Consider the following 19,099-nt stretch of genomic DNA (forward strand, 5'->3'; position numbering starts at 1 on the left):
CAGTTCCCCCTTTGTATTTTTCTGATTTTCAAAACATTTTCAGGTGAAAAACTGCTTTAAAACGTGTCAGCGTGAACAAGTGAACAAATTTTTACAAGAGCCTTTAAAAAAATCCGAAGCTCCCAGCACCATCAAATAAGTAATGATTGGATAAAAACATCGGCAACGAAAAATTTCAAGCGTTAGGAAAAAAATTGAGATTACTTTCAATGTTTTGACGGATAAAGCGCTTTTTCAAACTTTGAAAAAAAGATTTTCGGAAATACAGTAATGCAGTATTGTTTGCGTGTTCGCTTGGCAATGCAATTAGTGTCTGTTGTCTGTCTTTTAGTTCATCTTCGACATGATCCAGTGTAGTGACAGTGCAGAGGATCCTTACAAGGTGGTGAGGTACTTCATCCTCTGGTCCCCCGCCCCCCTGGAGATAGCACTCAAGCTCAGTGCCAGCTATGCAGGTACACATGACACTCCGTCCAACTAATTAGCTCCTAAGTTTTAATTAAATAGTGCTTTGACTTCAATCAAAAGCAGGTATGTCAAAATGTCTCATTCGCTTCTAAAACTGCCTTTCACTAAGCCTCTATTTTTCGCTTTCTGACTGACCTTAACATGAGCTAAACTGCAAGTTGTAATTATTGATCTGGGCTTCATTGTTTGATTAACCAGCAATTAGATTTTTTTCGCTGTGAGACCACAGGTGCAATAAAATTGAACGTCCTACGCTTTCTACTTTTTGATATGCTTGTCCTTAAAATCTAATTTACTTTTTCGCGCAACTTGGTCGCGAACACGATTAAGTTACCTTTCTATCTTTCTATTGTCGGGGAGTTGAAGGGTTTGGAGCTCGCAAAGATAGATTTTTTAATATATTTTTTGAGCGTCATTGCTATGCTGTTGGGTTATAGCAGAGTCCGATCAATCATCAATTTTCGAGAGTAGAAAGGAGATCAGAAAGGCTTCAATGTTTCACCAATTGAAAACAGTCTAACTTGCTTCTAAGTAACTCCCACTAGGAATTGTACGACGTCCTTAAATGTCAGATTTTAAGCATAAGCATATCCGGGGTTTTTTGCTCAAAAACAAAACTGGACTGTCAGTGTTCTGTGTTGCATTAAGAAAGTGTGTCCAGATCGTGGCTATGTACTCAGATACTACAGATTTGGCTTTGATTTGGCTGTTGACGATTCCTCCGACTATTACCGACTCGATTAGATTGGATAGAGATGGTTGACTCTTGATCCACTTGTACCTGACTAAACAATAGTTAGTTATGTGGCAATAACTTCACGAATGGGGACTTTTTTCTCCAATGCAAGCCTGATTGTACCACCCTCTTCATCTCTGGTCAAAATCAGCTGCTGCTGAACAAACATCAACTTTCCTGGGTTATGAACAGATATTTGAGTGTTCTGACTGACCTTAACATGAGCTAAACTGCAAGTTGTAATTATTGATCTGGGCTTCATTGTTTGATTAACCAGCAATTAGATTTTTTTCGCTGTGAGACCACAGGTGCAATAAATTTGAACGTCCTACGCTTTCTACTTTTTGATATGCTTGTCCTTAAAATCTAATTTACTTTTTCGCGCAACTTGGTCGCGAACACGATTAAGTTACCTTTCTATCTTTCTATTGTCGGGGAGTTGAAGGGTTTGGAGCTCGCAAAGATAGATTTTTTAATATATTTTTTGAGCGTCATTGCTATGCTGTTGGGTTATAGCAGAGTCTGATCAATCATCAATTTTCGAGAGTAGAAAGGAGATCAGAAAGGCTTCAATGTTTCACCAATTGAAAACAGTCTAACTTGCTTCTAAGTAACTCCCACTAGGAATTGTACGACGTCCTTAAATGTCAGATTTTAAGCATAAGCATATCCGGGGTTTTTTGCTCAAAAACAAAACTGGACTGTCAGTGTTCAGTGTTGCATTAAGAAAGTGTGTCCAGATCGTGGCTATGTACTCAGATACTACAGATTTGGCTTTGATTTGGCTGTTGACGATTCCTCCGACTATTACCGACTCGATTAGATTGGATAGAGAAGGTTGACTCTTGATCCACTTGTACCTGACTAAACAATAGTTAGTTATGTGGCAATAACTTCACGAATGGGGACTTTTTTCTCCAATGCAAGCCTGATTGTACCACCCTCTTCATCTCTGGTCAAAATCAGCTGCTGCTGAACAAACATCAACTTCCCTGGGTTATGAACAGATATTTGAATGTAGCTCTTTCCTGATCTGCGGGCTAGTTACCAAACACGGGTTGAGTAGTGAGACGAGCATAGATTGAAAAAGTTCGCTGTAGTCATGGAATTAGTATAATACAACGTGTTATCCGCTCTAATGTATAGTCCTTGTCCACCTTGAAAATGACGTCATAAGTCTTGTGAAAATCACTTCGCATTTTTGAGTGCAAAAATGGAGAATTAGAATCCTTAAATCTTCGTTTTCTTTCCCAGTGAAAAAAAAAACGAAGTTTTGCCTTTGCTTGGTGATAATGATATTATTCTCGAGCATACGAGAACCTTTCCTCATCCTCCTCCCCGAGTTGAGATCATCCCATCTATCCACCTAACAGCCGCCTGTTTCTCGAGATTCCTGGAACACTTCTGTGTCGCATCTCCCGAGCTGCCAGGATCCCCGGTTTTGGCGTTTTCTCATCGCCACAAACCAGCCGATCGCAGAGCCAATCAATTAGACGGTTTATTAAAAAATCCAATCTAAGTTTCCCATAAAAGGAGAAGGAATTGAAGCTGTCGGTGAGAATGAGTTGTTACCCACAACAGAGAAGTCCTGACTGCATGTATAGGAACTGCTGGCTGCCCACTTGCCTCACATGCTCAGTATGTTAAGCAATAAACATCTAAATAGAGGCGGAAGGTCACTCCTTGTGACAAGTTTTCAAATAGTTTTGCATTTTCAATTAGCTTCTCTGCTATCAATTACTTGTAATTGCTTCTATTTCTCCGTCCTATTCTGATTGTTAATCGATTTGTTTGCTGGATGTGTTGATATGAGCTGCTGTGTGGTGTGTTGTGTTCAGAGCAGAGTGTGCAGCGGAAGGACAGGGCCAAGGAGTTCTTTCTGGCCAGTAGCTTCTGCCAGACGATGGGTGTGGACCTGACCAGCGTCACCACTTCTATAGTCGACACTGAGGACGTCGCAAATGTAAGAGCAGAGCACAGTCGGAACAACAGTTTGTTCATCATTTTATACCTATAGGTTTCATATATTGTCTGCTGCCTGTGTTTTGTTTGTATTTTGGTTCAGCCCAGTGTTGTCCACTTACACTTTTTAAGCATTTATAACAGTAGTTCTGTTCTGATGAGTCTGGCTGTGTTCCAACTGTAGTCTCTGGACCTGCATGGATCCTCCCTGCTGGACATCATGATAGAGTGTGAACAGAAGGAGGTGGTGGCCCATGCCAGTGTCCAGAAGTACCTCTCAGATCTATGGATGGGACACTACACTGTAGCACCCTGGATGGTGGGCCATTAAATATACACTATTTATATATATCATTTTTGATGACTTCCACCTTTCATCTTTTTTTACAATAATCTCAGCCAAATTTAATATCTGCTGGGCTCGCAAATTTTGGATCAAAACACTGGTTGTTTTCATCATCGCATTATCACATGACCACTCAAAGTTGAATAAAAAATAAGTTATATTTGAATCAGAGCAAAATCGAAGAATTGGCTGGAAATTTCCATCAAAACGTGTATGTTTTGAAAAAGTTTAGGCGTTCAGTGTTTTACGTGGATCAATTTTTTGCTTGCAAAATTTTTCCACGTAGGGTATCAAAATTCGGAAATTTTGAATTTTCTTTTCATGGTTTATTGTATCCGGAACAATCGAATATATGATGACCAATGGATTTTTCAGCCAGCTCGTAAAGCACCAACTCGCAGTAAAAGACAACATGCCAAAATTTTCACTTAATGAGTTTTTTTCGAACTTGGTAGCTGTCTTTTGTAAAGTGTGGTTTTTGGTTGTGAGTTGTGGCGATACCGATATTGATAATGATGTATTATGTATAGATCTTCATGCTGTTGGTGGCCAGTCTACTGCCCCCTGTGTTCTTCCTCCTCTCCCTTCCCATCCGTCGCTTCACCCTCAACCGAATCCCCCTCCTCAAGATGCTTCTCTACATCATCTCCCACCTCTACTTCATAGCACTCCTCTCCCTCACCATCGCATTCAAACTGGACTGGAGGACCACTCAGGACAACCTACTCATACCCAGGTGGAATGAGTGGCTACTAGGTGAGATTCACACTTTTCTCATAAGAATAATTAACACTCAGAAGAACAAACTCATACCCAGGTGGAATGAGTGGCTACTAGGTGAGACTCACACTTTTCTCATAAGAATAATTAACACTCAGAAGAACAAACTCATACCCAGGTGGAATCAGTGGCTACTAGGTGAGACTCACACTTTTTTCAATAGAAGAATTAACACTCAGAAGAACAAACTCATACCCAGGTGGAATGAGTGAGTACTAGGTGGGACTCACACTTTTCTCATTCGAAAAATCAACACTCAGAAGAACAAACTCATACCCAGGTGGAATGAGTGGCTACAAGGTGAGACTCACACTTTTCTGATTAGAATAATTAACACTCAGAAGAACAAACTCATACCCAGGTGGAATGAGTGTCTAATAGGTGAGACTCACACTTTTCTCATTAGAATAATTAACACTCAGAAGAACAAACTCATACCCAGGTGGAATGAGTGGCTACTAGGTGACACTCACACTTTTCTGATTAGAATAATTAACACTCAGAAGAACAAACTCATACCCAGGTGGAATGAGTGGCTAATAGGTGAGACTCACACTTTTCTCATTAGAATAATTAACACTCAGAAGAACAAACTCATACCCAGGTGGAATGAGTGGCTACTAGGTGAGACTCACACTTTTTTCAATAGAAGAATTAACATTCAGAAGAACAAACTCATACCCAGGTGGAATGAGTGAGTACTAGGTGGGACTCACACTTTTCTCATTCGAAAAATCAACACTCAGAAGAACAAACTCATACCCAGGTGGAATGAGTGGCTACAAGGTGAGACTCACACTTTTCTGATTAGAATAATTAACACTCAGAAGAACAAACTCATACCCAGGTGGAATGAGTGGCTAATAGGTGAGACTCACACTTTTCTCATTAGAATAATTAACACTCAGAAGAACAAACTCATACCCAGGTGGAATGAGTGGCTACTAGGTGACACTCACACTTTTCTGATTAGAATAATTAACACTCAGAAGAACAAACTCATACCCAGGTGGAATGAGTGGCTAATAGGTGAGACTCACACTTTTCTCATTAGAATAAATAACACTCAGAAGAAAAAACTCATATCCAGGTGGAATGAGTGACTACTAGGTGAGAATCGAACTTTTCTCATTCGAATAATTAACACTTAGAAGAACAAACTCATACCCAGGTGGAATGAGACGCTACAAGGTGAGACTCACACTTTTCTGATTAGAATAATTAACTCTCAGAAGAACAAACTCTTACCCAGGTGGAATGAGTGGCTAATAGGTGAGACTCACACTTTTCTCATTAGAATAATTAACACTCAGAAGAACAAACTCATACCCAGGTGGAATGAGTGACTACTAGGTGAGAATCGAACTTTTCTCATTCGAATAATTAACACTCAGAAGAACAAACTCATACCCAGGTGGAATGAGACGCTACAAGGTGAGACTCACACTTTTCTGATTAGAATAATTAACACTCAGAAGAACAAACTCATACCCAGGTGGAATGAGTGGCTACTAGGTGACACTCACACTTTTCTCAATAGAAAAATTAACACTCAGAAGAACAAACTCATACCCAGGTGGAATGAGTGACTACTAGGTGAGAATCGAACTTTTCTCATTCGAATAATTAACACTCAGAAGAACAAACTCATACCCAGGTGGAATGAGACGCTACAAGGTGAGACTCACACTTTTCTGATTAGAATAATTAACACTCAGAAGAACAAACTCATACCCAGGTGGAATGAGTGGCTACAAGGTGAGACTCACACTTTTCCGATTAAAATAATTAACACTCAGAAGAACAAACTCATACCCAGGTAGAATGAGTGGCTACTAGGTGAGACTCACACTTTTCTCATTAGAATAATTAACACTCAGAAGAACAAACTCATACTCAGGTGGAATGAGTGGCTACATGGTGAGACTCACACTTTTTTGATTAGAATAACTAACACTCAGAAGAACAAACTCATACCCAGGTGGAGTGCGTGGCTACTAGGTGAGACTCACACTTTTCTCCTTAGAATAATTAACACTCAGAAGAACAAACTCATACCCAGGTGGAATGAGTGGCTACAAGGTGAGACTCACACTTTTCTGATTAGAATAATTAACACTCAGAAGAACAAACTCATACCCAGGATGAATGAGTGGCTACTAGGTGAGACTCACACTTTTCTCATTAGAATTATAAACTCTCAGAAGAACAATTTCATACCCAGGTGGAATGAATGGCTACTAGGTGAGACTGACACTTTTCTCATTAGAATAATTAACACTCAGGAGAACAAACTCATACCCAGGTTGAATGAGTGGCTACTACGTGAGACGCACACTTTTCTGATTAGAATAATTAACACTCAGAAGAACAAACTCATACCCAGGTGGAATGAGTGGCTACTAGGTGACACTCACACTTTTCTCAATAGAAAAATTAACACTCAGAAGAACAAACTCATACCCAGGTGGAATGAGTGGCTACAAGGTGAGACTCACACTTTTCCGATTAGAATAATTAACACTCAGAAGAACAAACTCATACCCAGGTAGAATGAGTGGCTACTAGGTGAGACTCACACTTTTCTCATTAGAATAATTAACACTCAGAAGAACAAACTCATACTCAGGTGGAATGAGTGGCTACATGGTGAGACTCACACTTTTTTGATTAGAATAACTAACACTCAGAAGAACAAACTCATACCCAGGTGGAATGCGTGGCTACAAGGTGAGACTCACACTTTTCTGATTAGAATAATTAACACTCAGAAGAACAAACTCATACCCAGGATGAATGAGTGGCTACATGGTGAGACTCACACTTTTTTTGATTAGAATAACTAACACTCAGAAGAACAAACTCATACCCAGGTGGAATGCGTGGCTACTGGGTGAGACTCACATTTTTCTCCTTAGAATAATTAACACTCAGAAGAACAAACTCATACCCAGGTGGAATGAGTGGCTACAAGGTGAGACTCACACTTTTCTGATTAGAATAATTAACACTCAGAAGAACAAACTCATACCCAGGATGAATGAGTGGCTACTATGTGAGACTCACACTTTTCTCATTAGAATTATAAACTCTCAGAAGAACAATTTCATACCCAGGTGGAATGAATGGCTACTAGGCGAGACTGACACTTTTCTCATTAGAATAATTAACACTCAGGAGAACAAACTCATACCCAGGTTGAATGAGTGGCTACTACGTGAGACGCACACTTTTCTGATTAGAATAATTAACACTCAGAAGAACAAACTCATACCCAGGTGGAATGAGTGGCTTCTAGGCGAGACTCACACTTTTCTCATAAGAATAATACACACTCAGAAGAACAAACTCATACCCAAGATGAATGAATGGCTACTAGGAGAGACTTACACTTTGCTCATTAGAATTTTTAACACTAAGAAGAACAAACTCATAATAAGTGGAATGAGTGGCTACTGGTGAGACTCACACTTTTCTGACTACAATAATTAACACTCAGAAGAACATACCCAGGATGAATGAACGGCTACTAGGAGAGACTCACACTTTGCTCATTAGAATAATTAACACTAAGAAGAACAAACTCATACCCAGTGGAATGAGTGGCTACTGGTAACACTCACACTTTTCTGATTAGAATAATTAACACTCAGAAGAACAAACTCATACCCAGGTGGAATGAGTGACTACTAAGTGAGAATCGAACTTTTCTCATTCGAATAATTAACACTCAGAAGAATAAACTCATACCCAGGTGGAATGAGTGGCTACTGGTGACACTCACACTTTTCTGATTAGAATAATTAACACTCAGAAGAACAAACTCATACCCAGGTGGAATGAGTGACTACTAGGTGAGAATCGAACTTTTCTCATTCGAATAAGTAACACTCAGAAGAATAAACTCATACCCAGGTGGAATGAGTGGCTACTAGGTGACACTCACACTTTTCTCAATAGGAAATTTAAGACTCAGAAGAACAAACTCATACCCAGGTGGAATGAGTGGCTACAAGGTGAGACTCACACTTTTCCCATTAGAATAATTAACACTCAGAAGAACAAACTCATACCCAGGTAGAATGAGTGGCTACTAGGTGAGACTCACACTTTTCTCATTAGAATAATTAACACTCAGAAGAACAAACTCATACTCAGGTGGATTGAGTGGCTACAAGGTGAGACTCACACTTTTTTGATTAGAATAACTAACACTCAGAAGAAGAAACTCATACCCAGGTGGATTGAGTGGCTCCTAGGTGAGACTCACACTTTTCTCCTTAGAATAATTAACACTCAGAAGAACAAACTCATACCCAGGTGGTATTAGTGGCTACAAGGTGAGACTCACACTTTTCTGATTAGAATAATTAACACTCAGAAGAACAAACTCATACCCAGGTGGAATGAGTGACTACTAAGTGAGAATCGAACTTTTCTCATTCGAATAATTAACACTCAGAAGAATAAACTCATACCCAGGTGGAATGAGTGGCTACTGGTGACACTCACACTTTTCTGATTAGAATAATTAACACTCAGAAGAACAAACTCATACCCAGGTGGAATCAGTGACTACTAGGTGAGACTCACACTTTTTTGATTAGAATAACTAACACTCAGAAGAATAAACTCATACCCAGGTGGAATGAGTGGCTACAAGGTGAGACTCACACTTTTCCGATTAGAATAAGTAACACTCAGAAGAATAAACTCATACCCAGGTGGAATGAGTGGCTACTAGGTGACACTCACACTTTTCTCAATAGAAAATTTAAGACTCAGAAGAACAAACTCATACTCAGGTGGAATGAGTGGCTACAAGGTGAGACTCACACTTTTTTGATTAGAATAACTAACACTCAGAAGAATAAACTCATACCCAGGTGGAATGAGTGGCTACAAGGTGAGACTCACACTTTTCCGATTAGAATAATTAACACTCAGAAGAACAAACTCATACCCAGGTAGAATGAGTGGCTACTAGGTGAGACTCACACTTTTCTCATTAGAATAATTAACACTCAGAAGAACAAACTCATACTCAGGTGGAATGAGTGGCTACAAGGTGAGACTCACACTTTTTTGATTAGAATAACTAACACTCAGAAGAAGAAACTCATACCCAGGTGGAATGAGTGGCTCCTAGGTGAGACTCACACTTTTCTCCTTAGAATAATTAACACTAAGAAGAACAAACTCATACCCAGGTGGTATGAGTGGCTACAAGGTGAGACTCACACTTTTCTGATTAGAATAATTAACACTCAGAAGAACAAACTCATACCCAGGATGAAAGAGTGGCAACTAGGTGAGACTCACACTTTTTTCATTACAATTATAAACTCTCAGAAGAACAATTTCATACCCAGGTGGAGTGAGTGGCTACTAGGTGAGACTGACACTTTTCTGACTACAATAATTAACACTCAGAAGAACATACCCAGGATGAATGAACGGCTACTAGGAGAGACACACACTTTGCTCATTAGAATAATTAACACTGAGAAGAACAAACTCATACCCAGTGGAATGAGTGGCTACTGGTGACACTCACACTTTTCTGATTAGAGTAATTAACACTCAGAAGAACAAACTCATACCCAGGATGAATGAATGGCTACTAGGAGAGATTCACACTCTTATCATTCGAATAACTAAAACTCAGAAGAACAAACTCATACCCAGGTGGAATGAGTGGCTACAAGGTGAGACTCACACTTTTCTGATTAGAATAATTAACACTCAGAAGACCAAACTCATAACCAGGATGAATGAGTGGCTACTAGGTGAGACTCACACTCTTATCATTAGAATTATAAACTCTCAGAAGAACAATTTCATACCCAGGTGGAATGAATGGCTACTAGGTGAGACTGACACTTTTCTCATTAGAATAATTAACACTCAGGAGAACAAACTCATACCCAGGTTGAATGAGTGGCTACTAGGTGAGACGCACACTTTTCTGATTAGAATAATTAACACTCAGAAGAACAAACTCATAACCAGGTGGAATGAGTGGCTTCTAGGTGAGACTCACACTTTTCTCATAAGAATAATACACACTCAGAAGAACAAACTCATACCCAAGATGAATGAATGGCTACTAGGAGAGACTTACACTTTGCTCATTAGAATTTTTAACACTAAGAAGAACAAACTCATAATAAGTGGAATGAGTGGCTACTGGTGAGACTCACACTTTTCTGACTACAATAATTAACACTCAGAAGAACATACCCAGGATGAATGAACGGCTACTAGGAGAGACTCACACTTTGCTCATTAGAATAATTAACACTATGAAGAACAAACTCATATCCAGTGGAAAGAGTGGCTACTGGTGACACTCACACTTTTCTGATTAGAATAATTAACAGTCAGAAGAACAAACTCATACCCAGGTGGAATGAGTGACTACTAGGTGAGAATCGAACTTTTCTCATTCGAATAATTAACACTCAGAAGAATAAACTCATACCCAGGTGGAATGAGTGGCTACTGGTGACACTCACACTTTTCTGATTAGAATAATTAACACTCAGAAGAACAAACTCATACCCAGGTGGAATGAGTGACTACTAGGTGAGAATCGAACTTTTCTCATTCGAATAAGTAATACTCAGAAGAATAAACTCATACCCAGGTGGAATGAGTGGCTACTAGGTAACACTCACACTTTTCTGATTAGAATAATTAACACTCAGAAGACCAAACTCATAACCAGGATGAATGAGTGGCTACTAGGTGAGACTCACACTCTTATCATTAGAATTATAAACTCTCAGAAGAACAATTTCATACCCAGGTGGAATGAATGGCTACTAGGTGAGACTGACACTTTTCTCATTAGAATAATTAACACTCAGGAGAACAAACTCATACCCAGGTTGAATGAGTGGCTACTAGGTGAGACGCACACTTTTCTGATTAGAATAATTAACACTCAGAAGAACAAACTCATAACCAGGTGGAATGAGTGGCTTCTAGGTGAGACTCACACTTTTCTCATAAGAATAATACACACTCAGAAGAACAAACTCATACCCAAGATGAATGAATGGCTACTAGGAGAGACTTACACTTTGCTCATTAGAATTTTTAACACTAAGAAGAACAAACTCATAATAAGTGGAATGAGTGGCTACTGGTGAGACTCACACTTTTCTGACTACAATAATTAACACTCAGAAGAACATACCCAGGATGAATGAACGGCTACTAGGAGAGACTCACACTTTGCTCATTAGAATAATTAACACTAAGAAGAACAAACTCATATCCAGTGGAAAGAGTGGCTACTGGTGACACTCACACTTTTCTGATTAGAATAATTAACAGTCAGAAGAACAAACTCATACCCAGGTGGAATGAGTGACTACTAGGTGAGAATCGAACTTTTCTCATTCGAATAATTAACACTCAGAAGAATAAACTCATACCCAGGTGGAATGAGTGGCTACTGGTGACACTCACACTTTTCTGATTAGAATAATTAACACTCAGAAGAACAAACTCATACCCAGGTGGAATGAGTGACTACTAGGTGAGAATCGAACTTTTCTCATTCGAATAAGTAATACTCAGAAGAATAAACTCATACCCAGGTGGAATGAGTGGCTACTAGGTAACACTCACACTTTTCTCAATAGAAAATTTAAGACTCAGAAGAACAAACTCATACCCAGGTGGAATGAGTGGCTACAAGGTGAGACTCACACTTTTCCGAATAGAATAATTAACACTCAGAAGAACAAACTCATACCCAGGTAGAATGAGAGACTACTAGGTGAGACTCACACTTTTCTCATTAGAATAATTAACACTCAGAAGAACAAACTCATACTCAGGTGGAATGAGTGGCTACAAGGTGAGACTCACACTTTTTTGATTAGAATAACTAACCTTCAGAAGAAGAAACTCATACCCAGATGGAATGAGTGGCTCCATGGTGAGACTCACACTTTTTTTGATTAGAATAACTAACACTCAGAAGAACAAACTCATACCCAGGTGGAATGCGTGGCTACTGGGTGAGACTCACACTTTTCTCCTTAGAATAATTAACACTCAGAAGAACAAACTCATACCCAGGTGGTATGAGTGGCTACAAGGTGAGACTCACACTTTTCTGATTAGAATAATTAACACTCAGAAGAACAAACTCATACCCAGGATGAATGAGTGGCTACTAGGTGAGACTCACACTTTTTTCATTACAATTATAAACTCTCAGAAGAACAATTTCATACCCAGGTGGAGTGAGTGGCTACTAGGTGAGACTGACACGTTTCTGACTACAATAATTAACACTCAGAAGAACATTCCCAGGATGAATGAACGGCTACTAGGAGAGACACACACTTTGCTCATTAGCATAATTAACACTAAGAAGAACAAACTCATACCCAGTGGAATGAGTGGCTACTGGTGACACTCACACTTTTCTGATTAGAGTAATTAACACTCAGAAGAACAAACTCATACCCAGGATGAATGAATGGCTTAGGAGAGATTCACACTCTTATCATTCGAATAACTAAAACTCAGAAGAACAAACTCATACCCAGGTGGAGTGAGTGGCTACAAGGTGAGACTCACACTTTTCTGATTAGAATAATTAACACTCAGAAGAACAAACTCATAACCAGGATGAATGAGTGGCTACTAGGTGAGACTCACACTTTTCTCATTACAATTATAAACTCTCAGAAGAACAATTTCATACCCAGGTGGAGTGAGTGGCTACTAGGTGAGACTGACACTTTTCTCATTAGAATAATTAACACTCAGGAGAACAAACTCATACCCAGGATGAATGAGTGGCTACTAGGTGAGACTCACACTTCTCTGATTAGAAAAATTAACACTCAGAAATACAAACTCATACCCAGGTGGAATGAGTGGCTTCTAGGTGAGACTCACACTTTTCTCATAAGAATAATTAACACTCAGAAGAACAAACTCATACTCAGGTGGAATGAGTGGCTACATGGTGAGACTCACACTTTTTTGATTAGAATAACTAACACTCAGAAGAACAAACTCATACCCAGGTGGAATGCGTGGCTACTAGGTGAGACTCACACTTTTCTCCTTAGAATAATTAACACTCAGAAGAACAAACTCATAACCAGGATGAATGAGTGGCTACTAGGTGAGACTCACACTTTTCTCATTACAATTATAAACTCTCCGAAGAACAATTTCATACCCAGGTGGAGTGAGTGGCTACTAGGTGAGACTGACACTTTTCTCATTAGAATAATTAACACTCAGGAGAACAAACTCATACCCAGGATGAATGAGTGGCTACTAGGTGAGACTCACACTTCTCTGATTAGAAAAATTAACACTCAGAAATACAAACTCATACCCAGGTGGAATGAGTGGCTTCTAGGTGAGACTCACACTTTTCTCATAAGAATAATTAACACTCAGAAGAACAAACTCATACTCAGGTGGAATGAGTGGCTACATGGTGAGACTCACACTTTTTTGATTAGAATAACTAACACTCAGAAGAACAAACTCATACCCAGGTGGAATGCGTGGCTACAAGGTGAGACTCACACTTTTCTGATTAGAATAATTAACTCATTCCGTCCAACAACACAGCTTTTGTAAATTAAACGCGTTGTTCAAACCATGGTTTGGCAAAGCATATTGATTTTCAAGCAATCAGACTGGAGCGTTTTAACTGGTCTTTTCATGATTTGACATGTGATCAATTTGGGCGGAATGCGTGAAAGACGACGCCTCTAGCTCTTACCTTCTCTTCTGTTCCAGTGCTGTTCATCTGTGGACTGGCCCTCTCTGAAATACTGCAGCCGTCCAGTCTGAATGGACTGAGCAGTCTCAAGATAGTCGTCATCCTCCTCGGCTGCATCTCCATCCTCATACACGCAGCCGCATTCGCCATCTCAGACTACGGTAACACTCCTCTACTTGTAGTCACCTGCTACCAATAGCGGGTTAGTTGCTCTCTTATAGCGCCCTCATCACCCCCCGAGTCCAGATTTTTCATCTATTTTGAAACAAGATTTGAGTGGTTAGATTTTTTTTTAGAGGACTGAGATCAAAATCTCGCTTAAAAATGAGCGGTTTGATCGGTTTTTGAGCGCTTTTCTTCATAAACCTCAGCGGTTTTTTAGGTATGCCTACAAAAACCGCGCAAGATTTGAACGGTTTTTGAGCGGTTCATCTACAAAAATGCAAGCTATCGATTTGACGTCCATTCAAGAAAACGTTCGGCTATTTTCTGTTATACGGCCAATATTCATGATATTGCTATTTTGAAAAATGAGCTATAACGCTTGATTCTGATTGAACCAAATTAACAAATGCGAAGGAAACTTAAAGCTTAATTACCAAAACATACTAGCGCATTCAGCGTTTTGATAATTTTGGGCCGCATAACAGAAAAGACCAAGAAGCTTGTCATATAGTTTCATATATAGCATTTGTGGAAAAAATACTTTTCCTACAATTTTTAATATGAAAATTAAATTATAAGCATATAACAGATACGAAAAAAAAAATAAGAGTCATAGGAGTTTGATCCCTTACATTTTATTTCGCTGCAATTCTGGCCTACAGCAGCCGCCCCCATTTTCAAGCGTTAATAATTGATTATATAATATGATGTTCGGACAAGTCTTGCTAAAATGGAGAAAAATTTGTTTTATCTATTTATTTATTGATTATAATCTCACTATTTGAAATCAAATTAAAATGATTTATAATATATATATATATATATATATATATATATATATATATATATATATATATATATTTTTTCCGATTATAATCGATCATTAATCCACATTTTTTGATACAATAACAATATATTATAATTGATCATTTTAAATCCAATTTCTAATTCATATGCTTTGCACATAAGTTCACTATACTTTTTATTATCAATTGCAATCTCTCTTGTCCATTTTGTTTTCGACTTCGCATCTGAATTGCTTATATTTCATTTTTTTTGTAGTGGTTAATTTATGTGATTAAATTAATTTTTTAAAAAGTTTTCAAATTTTGTGATGCGATTTTTCGAGTTCGTACATTTTAAAATCTGATGCACAGTTTATTTTTTAAACCACCAAAACATCAGCACTTTACTTTGGTTTCAAGATTCTTTAGAAAGCTTATCTTCACCTGCTGTGAGAATCTTTCAACTAATATGAAGGGATCTGCATGAAACCATTTGTTTCGTGGTGATATTTTGTGCTCAGATGAACCAAAGATGAACCAAAGTGATTGTGACAAAAATTTGGCATAATGAGAGATTATAGTTTAAAACTACAGATTAAACTATTAGCATTAAAAGTTGATATTTTGAAAATTAACTTAGTAATTTTTGATTTGGTCAAAACCCGGGTCGAGGTCGTGGTTCTATGTGCAGAGTCCAAAAGTCTCAATCAACCGTACAAATAGAGTTGGGTTGAAGTAAGCCAACCAGCACAAAACAATAATTATAATGGCGCCGAGGTGAAACATTATACTAGCTGGACCTTGGGTAATAGTGTAAATGATCTTTGGGAACATTTGATAAAAGATGAAGTTCGATAAATTTGACTTGTTCATAAAAAAGACCACTTTTTCGAAGCCACAGGGTTACAGTTTTCGGATATACTTAATAATATCCCCCTTCACCTATGAATGAATACAATAAATTATCACATAGCTTTCTATTGCAAATTCTGATTTTGCAGCATTCTGATTGGTCGGAAGTTCGACTGTTTTAATCTAAATAAGGGGGGATTATTGAGTAGATCCCAATTTTCATATAATTTCTGACTTTAGAATTTTGTATGAATACACTACATTAAGCAGTTGTACATATAAGCAAAGTGTATGACTTGCATTGTCCCTAAAAGAATTACTAATTTTTTGCATTTCGCAAGGAACTATCACAAAAACGTAAATGTTTGTAAACGTCTAGAAAACTTCAACATTGAAAAAGTTTAGTTGTTAAAAAGGTGACGTGTGTTTCTGACAGACTCATGTTAATCTTAACATAAAAAATAATAATAAAAATTCTAACTGCACGAAAAACAATTATCAAAGTGTTTTAAGTATGTGTGAAAATGCCGTTTTTATGTCTAAAGTACATTTTAGTTTTTGACTTTTTTCTTTTTTTATTGTAGTCTTCCAAAGAAAATGCTCAACATACCGTGTTATATATCGAATTTGTATGATAAATTGTTTTCGAAGACCCCCATGTATGGAATCCTGTGACCAGCAGTTTTCTCGTATGAAACTGTGTGACGAGCATTTTCTTGTTTGAAAACAACCCGGGCCTTAAATTACTGAAAAAATTAAAACTAGCCTTTTCAAGCATAAATAACTCGATAAACAGTTCCATAAGGCATTATGAAATAAGCTCTCTGTTTTCGGCTGAGAACCACATTTTTGGTAGATAGAAGCGCGTAAAATTATACGCCCGTACCTTGTGAATTTGCTATACAAGATCTGGAATTGTTTTATTTCTAACAAAAGTTGGTTCTGAGATCTGAAATTGGCTATTTCAGATTTTTGATTCAAAACTAAAATTTCCAGATATAAAATTTAAACCTGAAAACCTGAAATTTTTGATCTGAATTGACCTCGAAAAACAACATTTAAGATCTGATATTAATTCTGAGGAACCCTTTCTTGTTATTTTCTTTGTTGTTCTGCAATATAGAATTATATAAAAAATAGTTAGTGGTGAAAAAAAACTTGCGGTTAAATACCCAAACTTGTTTTTTTTTCTAGTGATTTTCTGGTTCAACTTTAAAAAAAAAATTGTTAGAAGACCTATCATTTTATTGATTTTGGTGCGCTACTTATGCATTTTTGATCTTTATCTCATGTTTGTGGAAAGATATTATAGTCGTCTCCAATAGGAGATTTTGCTAAGCACCTGCTAGGAGCTAGCAGAAGCTATAAAGTACAGAAGTACCTAAAACAGCAATTTTTGTGTCAGAATCATTGATATCTTCAGATCTGAAGTGATCAAGGAAAACAAAACTCCGGACCTGAAATTTAGATCTGAAATAAACGTCTTCAGATCTGAAAAAACCAGGAAAATTAAAATTTCAGATCTGGAATTACATCTTAAAGAACCCATTCTTGAGGTATCCAAGGGTTGTTTTAATTTTTCACAACCAATTTCAGATCTGAAAATCTGATTTAGAACATTTACTAGGCGGTTATCTTCAAAAATGTAAACGATAAGCTGAATATAGTCATCGTTGTCTCAAAATACCAATATTTAGTCAACACGGTAAAACATAAAACTACGAATTCGACCAAGGATTGAAATAGAAAAACCCCGATTCGTTTGCCCAGAGCTACCTCCATAACTCTTTTTTTTGCATACCTAGCTAACTTTATTTTTGCTTAGTGTTCTTATATGTGGAGTCGTTTAATTGGTAAAAAGTTGCCCAGTATAAATGAAAGTTGTCAAAACACTCGCCTGTAGGTTTGACTTTTCGTAGTCAAGCTGGTCTTTTATTCTGTGACATTGTTCGTGTTGTGTGTAGAGGGTCAGTATGACATGATCTACATCCGGAACCAAGTGCTGGGCTGTGTGTTGCTCTGCTGCTTCGCCCAACTGCTCGACTTCCTCACCTTCCACCACATGTTCGGACCCTGGGCCATCATCATCTCCGACCTGATGAAGGACCTGTTCCGCTTCATGATACTCATGGGTCTCTTCATACTTGGATTCACACTCCAGGTATGCTTCATTTTCGGGATTAAATTTTAAAAAACGCTCAAGATTTGAGCGGTTTGAGCGGTTCTTGCCAGGATTTGAGCGGTTTTTGAGCGCAATCGTCAAAAAAAGCCGCTGGAACCGCTCAAATCTTGAGCGGTTTTTGAGCGGGATCTCGACTAGGGACATTATAAATTGGTGAGTTTGAGCCATTTACTCGTTCAAAGGCTATTACACCAGGTAAATTGGTTTTATTGGACACAATCAAAGCTGATCATGGAGAGCCGCTGTTTTACACCCTAGATTATGAGCTAAATTCCAAGAATCGAGGAATCAGTTTTGATAGCCGAAAATATTGTAGCCGATTTAGTCGACCAGGAAAATCAATAAATTGATAGTGGTCTAGCTCTAACTAGGTCTAGCTATTACATAGCAGCAGTACTTAGGAGCTGCAATTGTGTGTGTCTGTATAGTTGAGTTTTGATTCAGGTGTCGACAATCAGACAGCCGGCGTACCCGGAGGACTTCTGCACCTCCATAGGCAGACACCCCCTGAAGAACCCCTCGACTGGACAGAACAACACCTACTACGTGGGGGGCAGGGTGGTGGTGGAGGACTTCACCAGGTAACATATAACACTTATTCAATCAAAAAACTGAAACTGAAGGAGACCCTTTTTGAAATGCTTCAAAGATGAACTTCAAGAGAACTTGACTCAAATCGACTAAAACTTCTCCGATAAATTAGTTCTAAGTTAAAATCAAAACTGTTAAAGGCTTCTAAAAAGGATATCATTAGAACTTGCTTCAAATTTTGCACCCAAATAGACGATAAATTTTCCGATAAAATTCTCCAAACTTAAAAGAAAGAAAGAAAAACAACAGAAAATATGCGCTAAAATTTGATCTGAGTTAAATTTTCCTTTCTTCAAGTGTCCATTAGAAAGTGTTAATGGTTAATGGGTCTGGATGGAGTTTACTGCTAGTGTCTGTGTTTTTCTTGTTCAGGATGGCCTTCACTCTGTTTGGACTGGTGGACTATGCCGAGCTAATCGAGGAAACGGTTAGTATACACAACAGATGCTCTGATTGC

At 38.2% G+C, this 19,099-nt stretch overlaps 1 protein-coding gene across 1 annotated transcript in view; it reads left to right on the top strand.

Annotated features, from left to right (window-relative positions):
• Positions 1 to 19,099, top strand: part of LOC134853386 (uncharacterized) — a gene marked incomplete in the record, with an annotated part of 90,586 nt that overhangs the window by 43,597 nt on the left and 27,890 nt on the right. The window contains 8 exon segments of the mRNA XM_063869377.1: positions 332 to 455; positions 3,043 to 3,167; positions 3,351 to 3,485; positions 4,043 to 4,268; positions 14,085 to 14,228; positions 17,834 to 18,030; positions 18,496 to 18,632; positions 19,015 to 19,069. Of these exon segments, the coding sequence (XP_063725447.1) occupies positions 332 to 455; positions 3,043 to 3,167; positions 3,351 to 3,485; positions 4,043 to 4,268; positions 14,085 to 14,228; positions 17,834 to 18,030; positions 18,496 to 18,632; positions 19,015 to 19,069 (1,143 nt within the window).

Source organism: Symsagittifera roscoffensis, chromosome 8 (genome assembly GCF_963678635.1).
Source record: "Symsagittifera roscoffensis chromosome 8, txSymRosc1.1, whole genome shotgun sequence".
Classification (NCBI taxonomy): domain Eukaryota; kingdom Metazoa; phylum Xenacoelomorpha; order Acoela; family Convolutidae; genus Symsagittifera; species Symsagittifera roscoffensis.